This window comes from Salmo salar, chromosome 17, assembly GCF_965601325.2.
Source record: "Salmo salar chromosome 17, fSalSal1, whole genome shotgun sequence".
Lineage (NCBI taxonomy): Eukaryota > Metazoa > Chordata > Actinopteri > Salmoniformes > Salmonidae > Salmo > Salmo salar.
The window spans coordinates 21376104-21395139 of NC_138307.1; the positions used below are offsets into that span (position 1 = coordinate 21376104).

At 42.8% G+C, this 19036-nt stretch overlaps 1 protein-coding gene across 7 annotated transcripts; it reads right to left on the reverse strand.

The window, feature by feature from the left end:
• Positions 1-5931: 5931 nt before the first annotated feature.
• LOC106596969 (uncharacterized) lies at positions 5932-15935 on the reverse strand. 7 transcript variants are annotated; one of them, XM_045699233.2, is made up of 10 exons: positions 15849-15935; positions 15331-15410; positions 15002-15202; positions 11616-11821; positions 11104-11219; positions 10693-10828; positions 10567-10611; positions 10317-10356; positions 10153-10210; positions 5932-6176 (listed from the first exon to the last, which is right to left on the reverse strand). In XM_045699233.2, coding segments are annotated over exons 2-9 (762 nt in total). In that variant the 5' UTR covers positions 15332-15410; positions 15849-15935; the 3' UTR covers positions 5932-6176; positions 10153-10193. The 7 variants fall into 7 exon arrangements, with proteins under 7 accessions (XP_045555189.1, XP_045555188.1, XP_045555187.1 ...); XM_045699232.2 differs by having other exon boundaries at positions 10168-10210; positions 10693-10831; XM_045699231.2 differs by having other exon boundaries at positions 10693-10831.
• Between the last annotated feature and the right edge of the window lie 3101 nt (positions 15936-19036).

The window sequence follows — 19036 nt, forward strand, 5'->3', positions numbered from 1 at the left end:
TGATCTATAAGGCCACTTTGTGAAAACACTTTATCGCTTTTCATCTTTAATGAGGACAGGAAATAAATACCAGTTATGGTCTCTGTCCTACTTCCTTTCAACGGTTCCTAAAATCAGAACGGATCATGGCAAAAAGTATATTAGCTTCTCAGCTCCGTGTTCCTGGAATTCTCTCCAGATCAGCTTTAAACTCCTGGATCTTGTTTCCTTGGAGGAGAATAACAGTTTGGTTGACTCACATGTTACTGAGGAATGTGAATGTCATTAGAACTTGATCCGGTAGTACATAAACTCAGCAAAAAAAGAAACGTCCCTTTTTCAGGACCTTGTCTTTCAAAGATAATTCGTAAAAATCCAAATAACTTCACAGAGCTTCATTGTGAAACACTATTTCCCATGCTTGTTCAATGAACCATAAACAATTAATGAACATGCACCTGTGGAACAGTCGTTAAGACACTAACAGACTAAAGACGGTAGGCAATTAAGGTCACAGTTATGAAAACTTAGGACAATAAAGAGGCCTTTCTACTGACTCCAAAAACACAAAAAGAAAGATGCCCAGGGTCCCTGCTTATCTGTGTGAACGTGCCTTAGGCATGCTGCAAGGAGGCATGAGGACTGCTGATTTGGCCAGGGCAATAAATTGCAATGTATGTAATGTGAGACGCATAAGACAGCGCTACAGGGAGACAGGACGGACAGCTGATTGTCTTCGCAGTGGCAGACCACGTGTAATAACACCTGCACAGGATCGGTACATCCGAACATCACACCTGCGGGACAGGTACAGGATGGCAACAACAACTGCCCGAGTTACACCAGGAACGCACAATCCCTCCATCAGTGCTCAGACTGTCCGCAATAGTCTGAGGCTGGACCGAGGGCTTGTAGACCTGTTGTAAGGCAGGTCCTCACCAGACATCACAGGCAACAACGTCGCCTGTGGGCATAAACCCACTGTCACTGTACCAGACAGGACTGGCAAAAAGTGCTCTTCACTGACGAGTCGCAGTTTTGTCTCACCAGGGGTGATGGTCGGATTCACGTTTATCGTCGAAGGAATGAGCTTTACACCGAGGCCTGTACTACGGAGCGGGATCGATTTGAAGGTGGAGGGTCCGTTATGGTCTGGGGCGGTGTGTCACAGCATCATCGGACTGAGCTTGTTGTCATTGCAGGCAATCTCAACGCTGTGCATTACAGGGAAGACATCCTCCTCTCTCATGTGGTACCCTTCCTGCAGGCTCATCCTGACATGACCCTCCAGCATGACAATGCCACCAGCCCTACTGGTGGCAGATACTGACTGTTACTTTTGACCCCCCCCCCCCCCCCCCCCCTTTGTTCAGGGACACATTATTCAATTTCTGTGGAACTTGTTCAGTTTATGTCTCAGTTGTTGAATCTTGTTGTGTTCATACAAATATTTACACATAAGTTTGCTGAAAATAAACGCAGTTGACAGTGAGAGGACGTTTCTTTGTTTGCTGAGTTTATATTTGACTTGGCCTTCTTCAATGACTTTATATATGATTTGGCTTTACTCAATGACTGTATATCTATGACTTGGCTTTGCTCAATGAATGTATATATGACTTGGCTTTGCACAATGACTACCTACCAAAGGTTGCACTGTGTCCATTACAATGGAGAAAAACACGTCTCTTTTTGAAGATGCCCAATCTTCAGAGATAACAATAGAATGTGAAGTCAAAGATAGTGGTTTCAGTCTGCGGCAATGCGTTTCCCTAAATGCTAATGATAAATCCAGCTCCAGAATAGCCTAATCTTTAGAATATGGTGTAGTAAAAAAAAACAGCAACAACAGGCAACATTAGCTAGCTATGGTTAGCGTGCTAGCTAGCTACACTGACAGCTGTCAGTTACCTATTTGTTGATGTTTGTCCACTCCACGTGGAAATCACCAGTCACCACGTTCCTTCCCACCCACAATTCGTGAATATGTAGGCCTGCAAGTAGTCTGCGTCATTCTTCGGAGGGGGAACCTTAACAAGCATTCCGCTATTAGGCAGGAATTACATCGAAATGAGGACAGCATTGCCCTCTAGTGGGTCTTTTAATATAAGGTAAAGTACAGGTATGCCAACTGCCAAAATAAAGGAAACACCAACATAAAGTGTCTTTATAGGGTGTTGGGACACCACAATCTGACAGAACAGCTTCAAGAACAGCTTCAATGCACCTTGGCATAGATTGTACAGTACAAACAAAGAAAAATGCATGAAATGAAATGTATGCATTCACTACTGTAAGTCGCTCTGGATAAGAGCGTCTACTAAATGACTAAAATGTAAAATGTACAAGTGTCTGGAATCTTTTGGAGGAATATGACGCCATTCTTTGGGGAGGAATTCCATCCTTTGGTGTTTTGATGGAAAACCCTGCTCAGGCACCACTCCAGAATCTCCCATAAGTGTCCAAATGGGTTGAGCCTGGTGACTGAGACAGACACAAATACCCTTTAATTCCACTATAATCCTTTGAGACCTCTTTCAAAGCAGAATATATATATATGTATATAATGAGATGTTCTTGTCTCCGCCCTAACAATGGGAGTCGATGTCCCAAAGGTGAGAAGGCAGGAGGTCTGCTTAATAAACAGAATGTAGTATTCCCACATGGCTAGATTTTGATGGGATTGGACCATTTCTCTTTGCTTCTTCCTCTCTGTTCACTGAGATCTCTTCTTCTATCCATGGTAGCCAAAATAATGGGGAACTGGGCATTTCTCTGCATGACGCTAAGCGTGATGTGATGTTAATTGCTTAATTAACTAAGAAACCACACCTGTGTGGAAGCACCTGCTTTCAATATATACTGCTCCAAAAAATAAAGGGAACACTAAAATAACACATCCTAGATCTGAATGAATGAAATAATCTTATTAAATACTTCTTTCTTTACATAGTTGAATGTGCTGACAACAGAATCACACAAAAATAATCAATGGAAATCCAATTTATCAACCCATGGAGGTCTGGATTTGGAGTCACACTCAAAATTAAAGTGTAAAACCACACTACAGGCTGATCCAACTTTGATGTAATGTCCTTAAAACAAGTCAAAATGAGGCTCAGTAGTGTGTGTGGCCTCCACGTGCCTGTATGACCTCCCTACAATGCCTGGGCATGCTCCTGATGAGGTGGCGGATGGTCTCCTGAGGGATCTCCTCCCAGACCTGGACTAAAGCATCCGCCAACTCCTGGACAGTCTGTGGTGCAACGTGGCTTTGGTGGATGGAGCGAAACATGATGTCCCAGATGTGCTCAATTGGATTCAGGTCTGGGGAACGGGCAGGCCAGTCCATAGCATCAATGCCTTCCTCTTGCAGGAACTGCTGACACACTCCAACCACATGAGGTCTAGCATTGTCTTGCATTAGGAGGAACCCAGGGCCAATCGCACCAGCGTATGGTCTCACAAGGGGTCTGAGGATCTCATCTCGGTACCTAATGGCAGTCAGGCTACCTCTGGCAAGCACATGGAGGGCTGTGCGGCCCCCCAAAGAAATGCCCCCCCACACCATGACTGACCCACCGCCAAACCGGTCATGCTGGAGGATGTTGCAGGCAGCAGAACATTCTCCACGGCGTCTCCAGACTCTGTCACGTCTGTCACGTGCTCAGAAGAGCACAGGGCGCCAGTGGCGAATTTGCCAATCTTGGTGTTCTCTGGCAAATGCCAAACGTCCTGCACGGTGTTGGGCTGTAAGCACAACCCCCACCTGTGGACGTCGGGCCCTCATACCACCCTCATGGAGTCTGTTTCTGACCGTTTGAGCAGACACATGTACATTTGTGGCCTGCTGGAGGTCATTTTGCAGGGCTCTGGCAGTGCTCCTCCTGCTCCTCCTTGCACAAAGGCGGAGGTAGCGGTCCTGCTGCTGGGTTGTTGCCCTCCTACGGCCTCCTCCACATCTCCTGATGTACTGGCCTGTCTCCTGGTAGCGCCTCCATGCTCTGGACACTACGCTGACAGACACATCAAACCTTCTTGCCACAGCTCGCATTGATGTGCCATCCTGGATGAACTGCACTACCTGAGCCACTTGTGTGGGTTGTAGACTCTGTCTCATGCTACCACTAGAGTGAAAGCACCGCCAGCATTCAAAAGTGACCAAAACATCAGCCAGGAAGCATAGGAACTGAGAAGTGGTCTGTGGTCCCCACCTGCAGAACCACTCCTTTATTGGGGGTGTCTTGCTAATTGCCTATAATTTCCACCTGTTGTCTATTCCATTTGCACAACAGCATGTGAAATTTATTGTCAATCAGTGTTGCTTCCTAAGTGGACAGTTTGATTTCACAGAAGTGTGATTGACTTGGAGTTACATTGTGTTGTTTAGGGTAGGATTCTAAGTAAAAAACATAGATTTTCAAAACCTGCAGTGAGTTTCTAGCCCAAGGTAGGGTATTTTCTTGCTCCCTACGTCACCGCGAATCAGTGTTTGAAAATCAGCGTTTTTTAAATATTTTTTCATACAAAAGCGCCGTTTTAACATACACTACATGACCAAAAGTATGTGGACAACAAGTACTTCCACACCAATCTCGACAAGCCATTTCTGTATGAACCTCGCTTTGTGCACGGGGGCATTGTCATGCTGAAACAGGAAAGGGCCTTCCCCAAACTGTTGCCACGAAGTTGGAAGTACAGAATCATCTAGAATGTCATTGTATGCTGTAGTGTTAAGATTTCCCTTCACTGAAACAAGGGGGCATAGCGCGACCCATGAAAAACAGCCCCAGACCATTATGCCTCCTCCAACAAACTTTACAGTTGGCACTATGCATTGGGGCAGATAGCTTTCTCCTGGCATCCACCATACCCAGATTCATCCGTCGGACTGCCAGATGGTGAAGCGTGATTCATCACTCCAGAGAACGACTTTCCACTGCTCCAGAGTCCAATGGCAGCGAGCTTTACACCACTCCAGCCGACGCTTGGTATTGCGCATTGTGATTTTAGGCTTCTGTGCCGCCGCTCGGTCATTGAAACCCATTTCATGAAGCACCCGACAAACAGTTATATTGCTGATGTTGCTTCCAGAGGCAGTTGAAATTCGGTAGTGAGTGTTGCAACCGAGGACAGAGGGATTTTTACGCGCTACGCGCTTTAGCACTCGGCAGTCCCATTCTGTGAGCTTGTGTGGCCTACCTCTTCGCAGCTGAGCCGTTGTTGCTCCCGGACGTTTCCACTTCACAATAACCGCACTTACAGTTGACCAAGGCAGCTCTAGCAGGGCAGAAATTTGACAAATTGACTTGTTGGAAAGGTGGCATCCTATGATGGTGCCATGTTGAAAGTCACTGAGCTCTTCAGTAAGGCCATTCTACTGCCAATGTTTTTCCCATGGAGATTGCATGGCTGTGTGCTTGATTTTATACACCTGTCAGCAATGGGTGTGGCTGAAATAGCCGAATCCACTAATTTGAAGGGGTGTCCACATACTTTTGTATATATAGTGAATGTTGACAATGGTATTGTGCATGTATTGTGCTGAAGATAATGACAATGAGGTTGAAAAGTGGTGGAGTTGCCCTTTAAGGATTTTATAGAGTAAGGAACTTCATTTAAGGCATATTTCATGCTCTCGTCTCCGTTTGGTGTTTACAGCCATCTTGACTTCAACAACCCAACCCGGGGACACATCCCGGAATGCAATGTTTTGTTCAAATGCCTTTTCCCTCACTTTTCAGCTTAGCTCAGTCATTGAACTATTGCAAAAAGTCAAGCCTTTGTATGCCTGTTACAAACTCCTCCAAAAGAGAAAGCTATCCGTATTGAGTTTGTGGCTAGCAAGTTTTTCTTGCGTCAAGCAATCCGGGTTACCCCCCACTATTTTCTACACTGGTGTCAGAAGTAGGATGCATGTGTAAACTAGCAGTGATGTTGAAACGCATCCCCTTCCACAGATACGGTTTGTTCTTTATTTTTTTCCATTCATTTTTATTAACATTTTTTATATCGGCCCCAATTTCTATACATTACAACCGCAAGTGCTCTTAGCATCAAAAGTAAAGACATTTTCTTAAGTAGGCCATGAAATTAAAGATGTAATCCATGAAAACAATCAACATGTCTCATTGCTGGTACAAAAGTGGAACTGCTTTCATCACTTCTGGAACGAGGTCTTGAAGAGGGACATGGATCTTGAAAAGATTAGGAAACATGAAACACAAAATGTTAATGGTCCAGATTTGACCTGTGATGGTTACTCTAATTACATTGACCACATGAATGACAACCTACAACCTACTTTGAACCTACTGAAACCTAATTATTGTCCCAGAAGCTCCGCTTCACATATGACAGCCTTGTACAGAGGTAGTTGTAGACTGAATACACTGCCCACTGGAAAGAGAATAATGACTTGTGTGAGATCCACAGCAGTACTGACTCTTGTTTAACAGCTCCATTATGACTGACACCATCCATACGTTTCACTTCTATTGATCTTTCTTTATAAGTGTCTCCCTGAAGAGGCACATGATTGATGATGTATAGTTTTATCATTTGGCAAATATTTGACATACCATTATTGTCACGCCCTGACCATAGAGAGCCCTTTGTTCTCTATGGTGCAGTAGGTCAGGGCATGACTAGGGGGTGTTCTAGGTTATATATTTCTATGTTGGTGCTCTTGGTATGGTTCCCAATTAGAGGCAGCTGATGTTTGTTGTCTCTAATTGGGGATCATACTTAAGGGTTCCCTTTTCCCACCTGCTTTGTGGGATATTGTTTTTGAGTGAGTGCACGTTGCACCTCAGTACTGCACGGTCGTTGTTTGTTTCTTGGTTTATTTTAAGTTTTTCTAAAAATGAAGATGTGGAACTCCAATCACGCTGTGCATTGGTCCGTCTCTCCACACGAGCGTGACAATTATATACTGTAGCAACTCAATAATAGAAAGGTGTTCCTCATGTTTGGTATACTTAGTGTTTACAGATGTAGAATCTTAATTTGAGCCAGTTTACTACATCAGGAAAATAATCCTGCAGCAACAGGAAATGTGAATTGTTATGTGGATTATTGTTAATGGAAATTTTTGTAGGGGTTGATATTTTTTGTTAAGGCACATTTTATTTATTTATTTCACCTTTATTTAACCAGGTAGGCAAGTTGAGAACAAGTTCTCATTTACAATTGCGACCTGACCAAGATAAAGCGAAGCAGTTTGACACATACAACAACACAGAGATACACATGGAGTAAAACAAACATACAGTCAATAATACAGTAGAAAAATAAGTCTATATACAAAGTGAGCAAATGAGGTGAGATAAGGGAGGTAAAGGCAAAAAAGGCCATGGTGGCGAAAGTAAATACAATATAGCAAGTAAAACACTGGAATGGTAGATTTGCAGTGGAAGATAGTGCAAAGTAGAAATAGAAATAATGGGGTGCAAAGGAGCAAAATAAATAAATAAATACAGTAGGGGAAGAGGTAGTTGTTTGGGCTAAATTATAGATGGGCTATTTACAGGTGCAGTAATCTGTGAGCTGCTCTGACAGCTGATGCTTAAAGCTAGTGAGGGAGATAAGTGTTTCCAGTTTTAGATATTTTTGTAGTTCATTCCAGTCATTGGCAGCAGAGAACTGGAAGGAGAGGCGGCTGAAGAGGAATTGGCTTTGGGGATGACCAGAGAGATATACCTGCTGGAGCGCGTGCTACAGGTGGGTGCTGCTATGGTGACCAGCGAGCTGAGATAAGGGGGAACTTTACCTAGCAGGGTCTTGTAGATGACCTGGAACCAGTGGGTTTAGCAACGAGTATGAAGCGAGGGCCAGCCAACGAGAGCGTACAGGTCGCAGTGGTGGGTAGTATATGGGGCTTTGGTGACAAAACAGATGGCACTGTGATAGACTGCATCCAATTTATTGAGTAGGGTATTGGAGGCTATTTTGTATATGACATCGCCGAAGTCGAGGATCGGTAGGATGGTCAGTTTTATGAGGGTATGTTTGGCAGTATGAGTGAAAGATGCTTTATTGCGAAATTGTCACGTCCTGACCATAGAAAGCTGTTATTTTCTATGGTAGAGTAGGTCAGGGCGTGACAGGGGTTTTTCTAGTTTAGTTTTTCTATGTTGTCATGTTCTAGTTTTGTATTTCTATGTTTGGCTTTGTATGGGATGATCTCCAATTAGAGGCAGCTGGTCATCGTTGTCTCTAATTGGAAATCATACTTAAGTAGGTGTTTTTTCCACCTGGGTTTGTGGGAGATTGATTTTGAGTAGGTGTATTTTGTAACGCTGCGTCACGGTTTGTTGTTTTGTTCGTTCAGTTTATTTTGTATGTATCGCATAGTTTCACAGTTCAATAAAATATGTGGAACGACAATCACGCTGCACTTTGGTCCGCTTCATCCTACGACAACCGTGACAGAAATAGGAAGCCAATTCCAGATTTAACTTTGGATTGGAGATGTTTGATGTGAGTCTGGAAGGAGAGTTTACAGTCTAACCAGACACCTAGGTATTTGGAGTTGTCCACATATTCTAAGTCAGAACTGTCCAGAGTAGTGATGCTGGACGGGCGGGCAGGTGCAGGCAGCGATCGGTTGAAGAGCATGCATTTAGTTTTACTTGTATTTAAGAGCAGTTGGAGGCCACGGAAGGAGAGTTGTATGGCATTGAAGCTCGTCTGGAGGGTGGTTAACACAGTGTCCAAAGAAGGGCCAGAAGTATAATGAATGGTGTAGTCTGCGTAGAGGTGGATCAGAGACTCACCAGCAGCAAGAGCGAAATCATTGATGTATACAGAGAAAAGAGTCGGCCCAAGAATTGAACCCTGTGGCACCCCCATAGACTACCAGAGGCCCGGACAACAGGCCCTCCGATTTGACACACTGAACTCTATCAGAGAAGTAGTTGGTGAACCAGGCGAGGCAATCATTTGAGAAACCAAGGCTATTGAGTCTGCCGATGAGGATGTGGTGATTGACAGAGTCGAAAGCCTTGGCCAGGTCAATGAATACGGCTGCACAGTATTGTTTCTTATCGATGGTGGTTAAGATATCGTTTAGGACCTTGAGCGTGGCTGAGGTGCACCCATGACCAGCTCTGAAACCAGATTGCATAGCGGAGAAGGTGCGGTGGGATTCGAAATGATCGGTAATCTATTTGTTGACTTGGCTTTCAAAGACTTTTGAGAGGCAGGGTAGGGTAGATATAGGTCTGTAGCATTTTGGGTCAAGAGTGTCCCCCCCTTTGAAGAGGGGGATGACCGCAGCTGCTTTCCAATCTTTGGGAATCTCAGACGACACGAGAGGTTGAACAGGCTAGTAATAGTGGTTGCAACAATTTCGGCAGATAATTTTACAAAGAAAGGGTCCAGATTGTCTAGCCCGGCTGATTTGTAGGGGTCCAGATTTTGCAGCTCTTTCAGAACATCAGCTGACTGGATTTGGGAGAAGGAGAAATGGGGAAGGCTTGGGCGAGTTGCTGTGGGGGGGTGCAGTGCTGTTGACCGGGGTAGGGTTAGCCAGGTGGAAAGCATGGCCAGCCGTAGAAAAATGCTTATTGAAATTCTCAATTATAGTGGATTTATCGGTGGTGACAGAGTTTCCTATCCTCAGTGCAGTGGGCAGCTGGGAGGAGGTGCTCTTATTCTACATGGACTTTACAGTGTCCCAGAACTTTTTGGAGTTTGTGTTGCAGGAAGCAAATTTCTGCTTGAAAAAGCTAGCCTTGGCTTTTCTAACTGCCTGTGTATATTGGTTTCTAACATCCCTGAAAAGTTGCATATCACGAGGGCTGTTCGATGCTAATGCAGAACGCTACAGGATGTTTTTGTGTTGGTTAAGGGCAGTCGGGTCTGGAGAGAACCAAGGGCTATATCTGTTCCTGGTTCTACATTTCTTGAATGGGGCATGCTTATTTAAGATGGTGAGGAAGGCATTTAAAAAAATAACCAGGCATCCTCTACTGAAGGGATGAGGTCAATATCCTTCCAGGGTACCAGGGCCAGGTCGATTAGAAAGGCCTGAAATTTCATAGTGGAAATTACAAACTTTAGAAGCCTTTTTAAAATGCAAATACACTACCAGTTTGCATTTCAGCAACAAAAGAGTGATCAAATTAAGATCCTACATCTTTAGTTTATGATGTATAATATTTGACAAACCATTATATAGCTCACAATCTCAGACTGCCAGAACAAGGTCTTTAAGAAGGACGTGGATCTTGAAAAGATTAGGAAACATAAAACACAAGACGTTAGTGCTGATTTGACCTGTGATGATTACTGTATCAAATTGAACAGATGAATGACCACACAATAGAACCTACTGTGATTGAAAAAGTAGTCGTAGACTGAAGTCGCTGCCGCCTGGAAAGAGAATGATTGGTGTGAGATCCACAGTTGTACTGACTGTTGTTTAACAGCCCCATTAATTAATATATTTCAATTGACTGATTTCCTTATATGAACTATAACTCAGTAAAATCTTTGAAATTGTTGCATGTTGCGTTTATTTTTGTTCATTATAGTAGTTAATGATGTATAGTTACTTTTATAATTTGCAATGATTTGACATACCATGACAATGTTTATAATCCTAGATAGAAAGCCATGACTTCTGGTCTGTAAAATAAAGGAGAGGAAAAATGAGTACATCAAATACAGAAAAACTGTATTCAACATGATGATTAATTGACATCATACCATAAGATCTATGCCAAGCTTCTTCCTAATCGCGCTGGCTGCTGCATCATTGTGAGGACACTCCACTAGTCCTCTCTGGTTCTCATGGGACAGACAGTCCACTGTGAGTATTACATCACTTCTGGTCACTAGTCTGCTGCTGTCAGGTTGAAAGCAATGTGTTGTTATAAGTGTACTTACTGCTTCTGTTCTATTCTACATTCATAGAATTACTCATCTAAAAAACATTCCATTAAATTCTGCACTACCAGTTTCCACTTAACCATGTGCACTGTTTAATTCCTGTTGTAAACATAGAATATTCAATGATCAGAAATACTTTCATGACACCCACCCAACTGTAAATGATAGTTATGGTGTTCATATTGAACATGAACTGTCAATGAAAGGAAATGAGGAAAGTAGACTTACCCTGCAGTTATGGGATTATTTTCTGCCAACTGTATTGCAGTTGTGGTTTGATGTGATCTGTTCCGGGGGGCGGCAGGTGGCCTGGAGGTTAGGAGCGTTGGGCCCCCTGCACCTCTCTGTTTCAGAGGGGTTGGGTTAAATGTGCAAGACACATTTCAGTTGAATGCATTCAGTTGTACAACTGACCCCTTTCCATTTACCAATGGCTAAACTAAGACAAAGTGAAACTAAACAGCATGAGATAATCAAGGGTTTCCACTAGTTACGACAGCCACAAAGTCAAAATTAACTATATCGTAAAATGTAAACTAAAATGAGCTTTTTGGTCTTAATTTAAAAGTTAGGGATAAGGTTAGCAGTGTGGTTAAGATTAAGGGAAAAGGTTAACCTTTTGTGCTATTTAAAGTTAGTCATTGACAGTTATTGAACATGGTTGTAACCATACAGCACAGGCTGTTGCAGGGAGAATGGGGAGAGTGGTCCTCCCTGAACCTTGAATTAGGGTTAGCTACCTTAGGTTGTTTAATCAGCCTCCTCAGAATCGCGCTGACTGCTGCATCATTGCGAGGACAGTCCAGTAGTCCTCCCTGGCTCTCATGGAACAGACAGTCCACTGTGAGTATTACATCACTTCTGGTCACTAGTCTGCAGCTGTCAGGTACAGTGGAGTCTGGGTTGAAGATGTGATGCAGCACTACCAGAATTACATCTTTACCAACTGTCAAGAGAATGAGGGAATATGTCAAAATAAACCAATAATCCTCTCAAATAAAATATTTAGTAATGTAATTTATGCTGTTGGCACATTGAGTAAATCTGGTGTGGAAAGAGAATACAGTGGGGGAAAAAAGTATTTGATCCCCTGCTGATTATGTACATTTGCCCACTGATAAAGAAAGGATCAGTCTATAATTTTAATGGTAGGTTTATTTGAACAGTGAGAGACAGAATAACAACAAAAATATCCAGAAAAACGCATGTCAAAAATGTTATGTATTGATTTGCATTTTAATGAGGGAAATAAGTATTTGACCCCCCCTCTCAATCAGAAAGATTTCTGGCTCCCATGTGTCTTTTATACAGGTAACGAGCTGAGAATAGGAGCACACTCTTAAAGGGATGTCACGTCCTGACCAGCAGAGGGTGTAGTTGTGTAGTATTTTGGTCAGGAAGTGGCAGAAGATGTCTGTATATGTTTGTTCTGGGTGTTATGTTTCTATGTTGGTCTGTGTGGCTCCCGATCAGGGACAGCTGGTTATCGTTGTTCCTGATTGGGAGTCATATATTTAGGAGTATGTTTGTCACTTGGGTTTGTGGATGGTTGTGTTAACACTGCTATGATTTTGTAAGTAGCCTGTCAGCCTGTCTGGAGTCGTTCGTGGTTTTGTTTTCTGTGTATACTTTGCTCTAAAATATTAAAAAGATGAGTATTCCTGCTGCGGTTTGGTAAATTCAACACGGCAACATTTATGACAAGGGAATGCTCCTAACCGCAGCTTGTTACCTGTAAAAAAGACACCTGTCCACAGAAGCAATCAATCAATCAGATTCCAAACTCTCCACCATGGCCAAGACCAAAGAGCTCTCTAAGGATGTCAGGGACAAGATTGTAGACCTACACAAGGCTGGAATGGGCTACAAGACCATCGCCAAGCAGCTTGGTGAGAAGGTGACAACATTTGGTGCGATTATTCGCAAATGGAAGAAACACAAAAGAACTGTCAATATCCCTCAGCCTGGGGCTCCATGCAAGATCTCACCTCGAGGGGTTGCAATGATCATGAGAACGGTGAGGAATCAGCCCAGAACTACACGGGAGGATCTTGTCAAAATCTCAAGGCAGCTGGGACCATAGTCACCAAGAAAACAATTGGTAACACACTACGCCGTGAAGAACTGAAATCCTGCAGCGCCCGCAAGGTCCCCCTGCTCAAGAATACATATACACTGCTCAAAAAAATAAAGGGAACACTAAAATAACACATCCTAGATCTGAATGAATGAAATAATCTTATTAAATTCTTTTTTCTTTACATAGTTGAATGTGCTGACAACAAAATCACACAAAAATAATCAATGGAAATCCAATTTATCAACCCATGGAGGTCTGGATTTGTAGTCACACTCAAAATTAAAGTGGAAAACCACACTACAGGCTGATCCAACTTTGATGTAATGTCCTTAAAACAAGTCAAAATGAGGCTCAGTAGTGTGTGTGGCCTCCACGTGCCTGTATGACCTCCCTACAACGCCTGGGCATGCTCCTGATGAGGTGGCAGATGGTCTCCTGAGGGATCTCCTCCCAGACCTGGACTAAAGCATCCGCCAACTCCTGGACAGTCTGTGGTGCAACGTGGCGTTGGTGGATGGAGCGAGACATGATGTCCCAGATGTGCTCAATTGGATTCAGGTCTGGGGAACGGGGCCAACCCAGGGCCAACCGCACCAGCATATGGTCTCACAAGGGGTCTGAGGATCTCATCTCGGTACCTAATGGCAGTCAGGCTACCTCTGCTGAGCACATGGAGGGCTGTGCGGCCCCCCAAAGAAATGCCACCCCACACCATGACTGACCCACCGCCAAACCGGTCATTCTGGAGGATGTTGCAGGCAGCAAAACGTTCTCCACGGCGTCTCCCGACTCTGTCACGTCTGTCACGTGCTCAGTGTGAACCTGCTTTCATCTGTGAAGAGCACAGGGTGCCAGTGGCGAATTTGCCAATCTTGGTGTTCTCTGACAAATGACAAACGTCCTGCACGGTGTTGGGCTGTAAGCACATCAGCCAGGAAGCATAGGAACTGAGAACTGGCCTGTGGTCACCATCTGCAGAACCACTCCTTTATTGGGGGTGTCTTGCTAATTGCCTATAATTTCCACCTGTTGTCTATTCCATTTGCACAACAGCATGTAAAATGTATTATCAATCTGTTGCTTCCTAAGTGGACAGTTTATTTCACAGAAGTGTGATTGACTTGCAGTTACATTGTGTTGTTTAAGTGTTCCCTTTATTTTTTTTTGCAGTGTACATGCCCGCCTGAAGTTTGTTAATGAACATCTGAATGATTCAGAGGACAACTGGTGAAAGTGTTGTGGTCAGATGAGACCAAAATGGAGCTCTTTGGCATCAACTCAACTCGCCAAGAACACCATCTCCACCGTCAAACATGGAGGTGGAAACATTATGCTTTGGGGGTGTTTTTCTGCTAAGGGGACAGGACAACTTCCCTGCACCATTTGACGGGGCCATGTACCGTCAAATCTTGGGTGAGAACCTCCTTCCCTCAGCCAGGGCATTGAAAATGGGTCGTGGATGGTTATTCCAGCATGACAATGACCCAAAACACACGGCCAAGGCAACAAAGGAGTGGCTCAAGAAGAAGCACATTAAGGTCCTGGAGTGGCCTAGCCAGTCTCCAGACCTTAATCCCATAGAAAATCTGTGGAGGGAGCGGAAGGTTTGAGTTGTCAAACGTCAGCCTCGAAACCTTAATGACTTGGAGAAGATCTGCAAAGAGGAGTGGGACAAAATCCCTCCTGAGATGTGTGCAAACCTGGTGACCTGCTACAAGAAACATCTGACCTCTGTGATTGCCAACAAGGGTTTTGCCACCAAGTACTAAGTCATGTTTTGCAGAGGGGTCAAATACTTATTTCCCTCATTAAAATGCTAATCATTTTATAACATTTTTGACATGTGTTTTTCTGGATTGTTTTGTTGTTATTCTGTCTCTCACTGTTCAAATAAACCTACCATTAAAATTATAGACTGATCATTTCTTTGTAAGTGGGCAAACGTACAAAATCAGCAGGGGATCAAATACTTTTTCCCCCCACTGTATCTGGTATGGAAGGAAATAACATTGCTTGGGAAGTCATATTTGGGATGAGTTACTGTACTTGGAATCTGTTGCAGTGCTGCTTCAATATCAGTCCCGGCGCGGGAGACGATGGGACAGAAAGCCAGGATGACATCACTCTCCACTGGCGACTCGACTTCCGTAAAACATCTTGTGGTCTTGTTGAGTTGACTCATAAACTGAATATGAGAATCCAAAGTATTGCCAGTCTCAACTGTGTAGTATTTAATCTCGGGTGCCACTGATTTTAAACAGACAAGAAAGAGGAAGGTCAAAAAGGTCATTGATTAAAGTATACATTATTTTGGCACGATGGATATTTGCTCCATAGTTCAGACAGATTTGAGTATTGTAGGTTTAACAATTTACTTTATAGTGCACACTTTATGAAAATCTGAAATTACACGAAAGAGCCCTGTTGAAAATGACCTCTGCGCTCCAATATGGATCTATAGAAAGTGAATGAACAGACAAAGGGGTTTATTAGTCTAGATAGATAAATTCAGGACAGGAAAATTACAACCAGTGTGCAAACCATGAACATAAAATATCTTTCTCTACAGTACAAACTGTGTACAGCAGTGTGAGGCAATTCCACATTCTAAACAGTAACTATTTTGCTCTAATCTTTCACAATATCCAGCTCTAGAGTACTTAACCACCTCAGTCCTTCCACTGAACCACATGATTTCTTGGAATTAGAAAGTGAAAGCAATGTGTTATTGTAAATGTACTTACTGCCTCTGTTCTATTCTACATTCATAGAATTACTGTAATCTAAAAAACATTCCATTAAATTCTGCACTACCAGTTTCCACTTAACCATGTGTACTGTTTTATTCCTGTTGTAGACATAGAATATTAAATGATCACAAAAGTAGACTTACCCTGCAGCTATGGGATTATTTTCTGTTAACTGTATTGCAGTTGTGTTTTGAAGTGATCTGTTCTAATAGCAAAGAGAAAGTAAGACTAAACAGCATGAGATAATAAGGGGAGGGGGCAATTTTTTCAGAAAGTCACAAATGCTGAGTTTACACAGGCAGCTGCATTCTGATTTTTCTTCCACTAATTGGTCTTTTGACCAATCACATCAGATATTTTCACAACAGAACTTTTTCAGAGCTGATCTGAAAAAAACATCAGAATTGGGCTGCCTGTATGAACGCAACCATCTAGGCAATCTATAGTTCAAACAACAAAGTGGGCACCACTGATTTGGTAAACAGCTGAGGGATGGGCTGAAGAAATGTAACCACACATTTATAGACAGAGCTATGGATGCTCCACCATCCATGATATCAAAATGATCATTTTAGCCATGGTTTGAGGCTATACAGTGTTTGTTTACAATTACACATTTAAAAACAATGCAATAAAACAAGTTTATATTTTGGGTTCTGATGGGGTTGACAGTTGAAGTAATCTCATAGTGCAATTATAATTTATAGTCCTTAAGAATCAATGGCTGTATATATCATTAATTCAAAAGTCCAAAAATGTATGTACCAATAGCAGATTGCCACTTTAATAAGGTGCATAACAGTAGTTAGACCAAGCACGATTTCAATTTGTTTGCTTGCCTCAATTGCTTAAAAATCTGTCTGCACATTGACTCGGTACCCCTTGTATATAGCCTCGTTATTATTATTTTATTGTGTTGCTTTTTATTGTATTTTTTACTTTCTTTTATTTTGTTAATATTTTCTAAACTCTATTTCTTGAACTGCATTGTTGGTTAAGGGGTCGTAAGTAAGCGTTTCCTTGTATTCGGCGCATGTGACAAATACAATTTGATTTGATTTGATAGTGACACTGGTTTTCTGCACTCCTAGCACTCGCGGTAGAATGTCGTCAGGCTGAACTGTAGAATTAATGCGGCGTTAAAACAACTGGGAGCTCGGAACTCGCAAATCTCAGACTTCAGTTCTTTCAAGACAACTGGTACTCCGAAAAAGAGCTCCGACTGGGAAAACTCGGTTTGAACGGTCATTTAACTCTTCCAATTCGGGAAATCGGTTTTCTTTCTAGAGCTCCGACTTTCCGATTTGAAGATCACTGACATCATGATTTGACCTCGTAATTTTTCGAGTTCCCAGTTGTTTTGAACGCGGCATATTTTCAACCACAGATCATGATTGATGTTATTGTCCTGTAATTTAGGTTTAAACACCGGTGTGTCAATATAAGTAACATTTGAAAAAAAAAATCATAATCAAAATCAATTCCGTTTAAACTAGAGATATGTTATTTTTTTGTTGCATTTTTTGCGTCTCAATCCACCACATGCGCCGATGTCTCGCTTCTGCGGTGAAAGTTGGCAGAGCTAGAACGGTGTTTGTCAGACAATTAGAAATCACGAAAATGGCTGTAGCATCCGAACATTTTGAGCTACAAACTAATGTGACCCCACTGTGGAAAGGGGAGATTCTCACGAACATTTTCTCTATGAACTCCACAAGTGTCAGGGGACTCATCTGAAGTCTAAAAAATGAATGAAAGTATGGAGGTAGTTTTGTGCCTACCCAAAAAAGGATGTGAACAATATATACAGCATTGCCTATATATTTCCTGAGCTTTCTTATATCTCCTAGATATAGGACAGACACTTCAGAACCTTATTCCTTATACGTTTTTGGTCTGTCTTTTTTTGCCATTTATGAATGTTTTATGCAATGTGTTTCTATGGGCTATATTACTTGGTCAAATTCAATATTTTAGAATTTTTAGGGGGGATAACAAAAATTCTAAATCAAATAGCTAAATGATCCATGGTATGACCCAATTAAAACCATTTCATATGTCAACCCCCCACAACAGCTTAGACTTCAAATAACTAAATTGTTAGTACATGCATCCCACTTCTGACACCAGTGTAGTGAACACTGGCGGAACCCGGGTTGCCTGAATCAAGGAAAACTTGATAGCCACAAAAATAATAGGGATAGCTATGTATTTTGGAGGAATTTGTAACAGACATTGAAAGGCTTCACTATTTTTTCAGTAGCTCAATGACTGAGCTGAGCTCAAAAGTGAGGGAAAGGGCTTTGATCATATTCAGAGGGCAACATTGCATTCTGGGATGTGTCCTCTGGTCGGCCTGTTGAAGTAAAGATGGCTGTAAACGCCAAACAGAGACTAGAGCATGAAATGGTCATTCCATGGATTTAAGGCCTATCTTAAAACAATTCCATGTCAGCTTAGACAAAAAGAATAACCGTGAATTCATAGAGGCAGGAAGTGGTCACCCCATGACATGTACACACTCCCACCTCTTCTATTCCCCAGTCAAGACTCCTCCTCATACAGCATCTGGGTCCTACCAAGTCTGACACTTCTAGGAGTTTCTAAAACCTGGGTAAACATGACATTTTCACATGAGCAAAACTACACCAGTCAATTTTGTTATGGAAAGGTTTAAAAGTCTAATTTCATCATAAAACCAGATATTTCTTAGTAGTTTAACAGGATGTAGAAGAAACTGGATTAATACTTGTGTTAATTTGTTTTCCCTTTGTGCAGGTGAGGCCAACAATGCTCCAACCGTCAGGATTCAGGAAAAGAGGGTATAGACCGCTCCAGTGGGCGTAAACACATTAGTGACTTAAAGGGGAGGGGTCAAACCAACCTGGTCCCTACAGTTAGTTGAGTGCAGGGGAGACTGACTGAGGGGATAGGGAGGGGTGTGGCAGGAGGCTGCAGTGAAGTCCACACACACACTACAGATCAGAGCTGGAAAAGGAGGTAGGGAGGGAGGTGGTGAATTAGGAAGGAGGAGATCCAGGAGCTAGATGTTTCAAACATGGTATCGTTGCTTTCCAACAAACAAAGGAAGGGGATAAGGCTTCTCAAGCGGTGTTGAGGAGGTCCTGGATGGCCTTCTGTTGAGTCTCATTCAGCATCGTTACACACTGTGTCCACAGTCCTCCAGATCCCTGGGGGGGGGGGGGGGGGGGGGGTAGAGGAACACAAGAAGCTTTTAGAGATGAAGAAACTGCTGACTGACTACTAGACCTAGGACATTTCAATGTGGGACACTGACAAGGTGTTTCAAATTAACGTGTTTGGTTCAAGC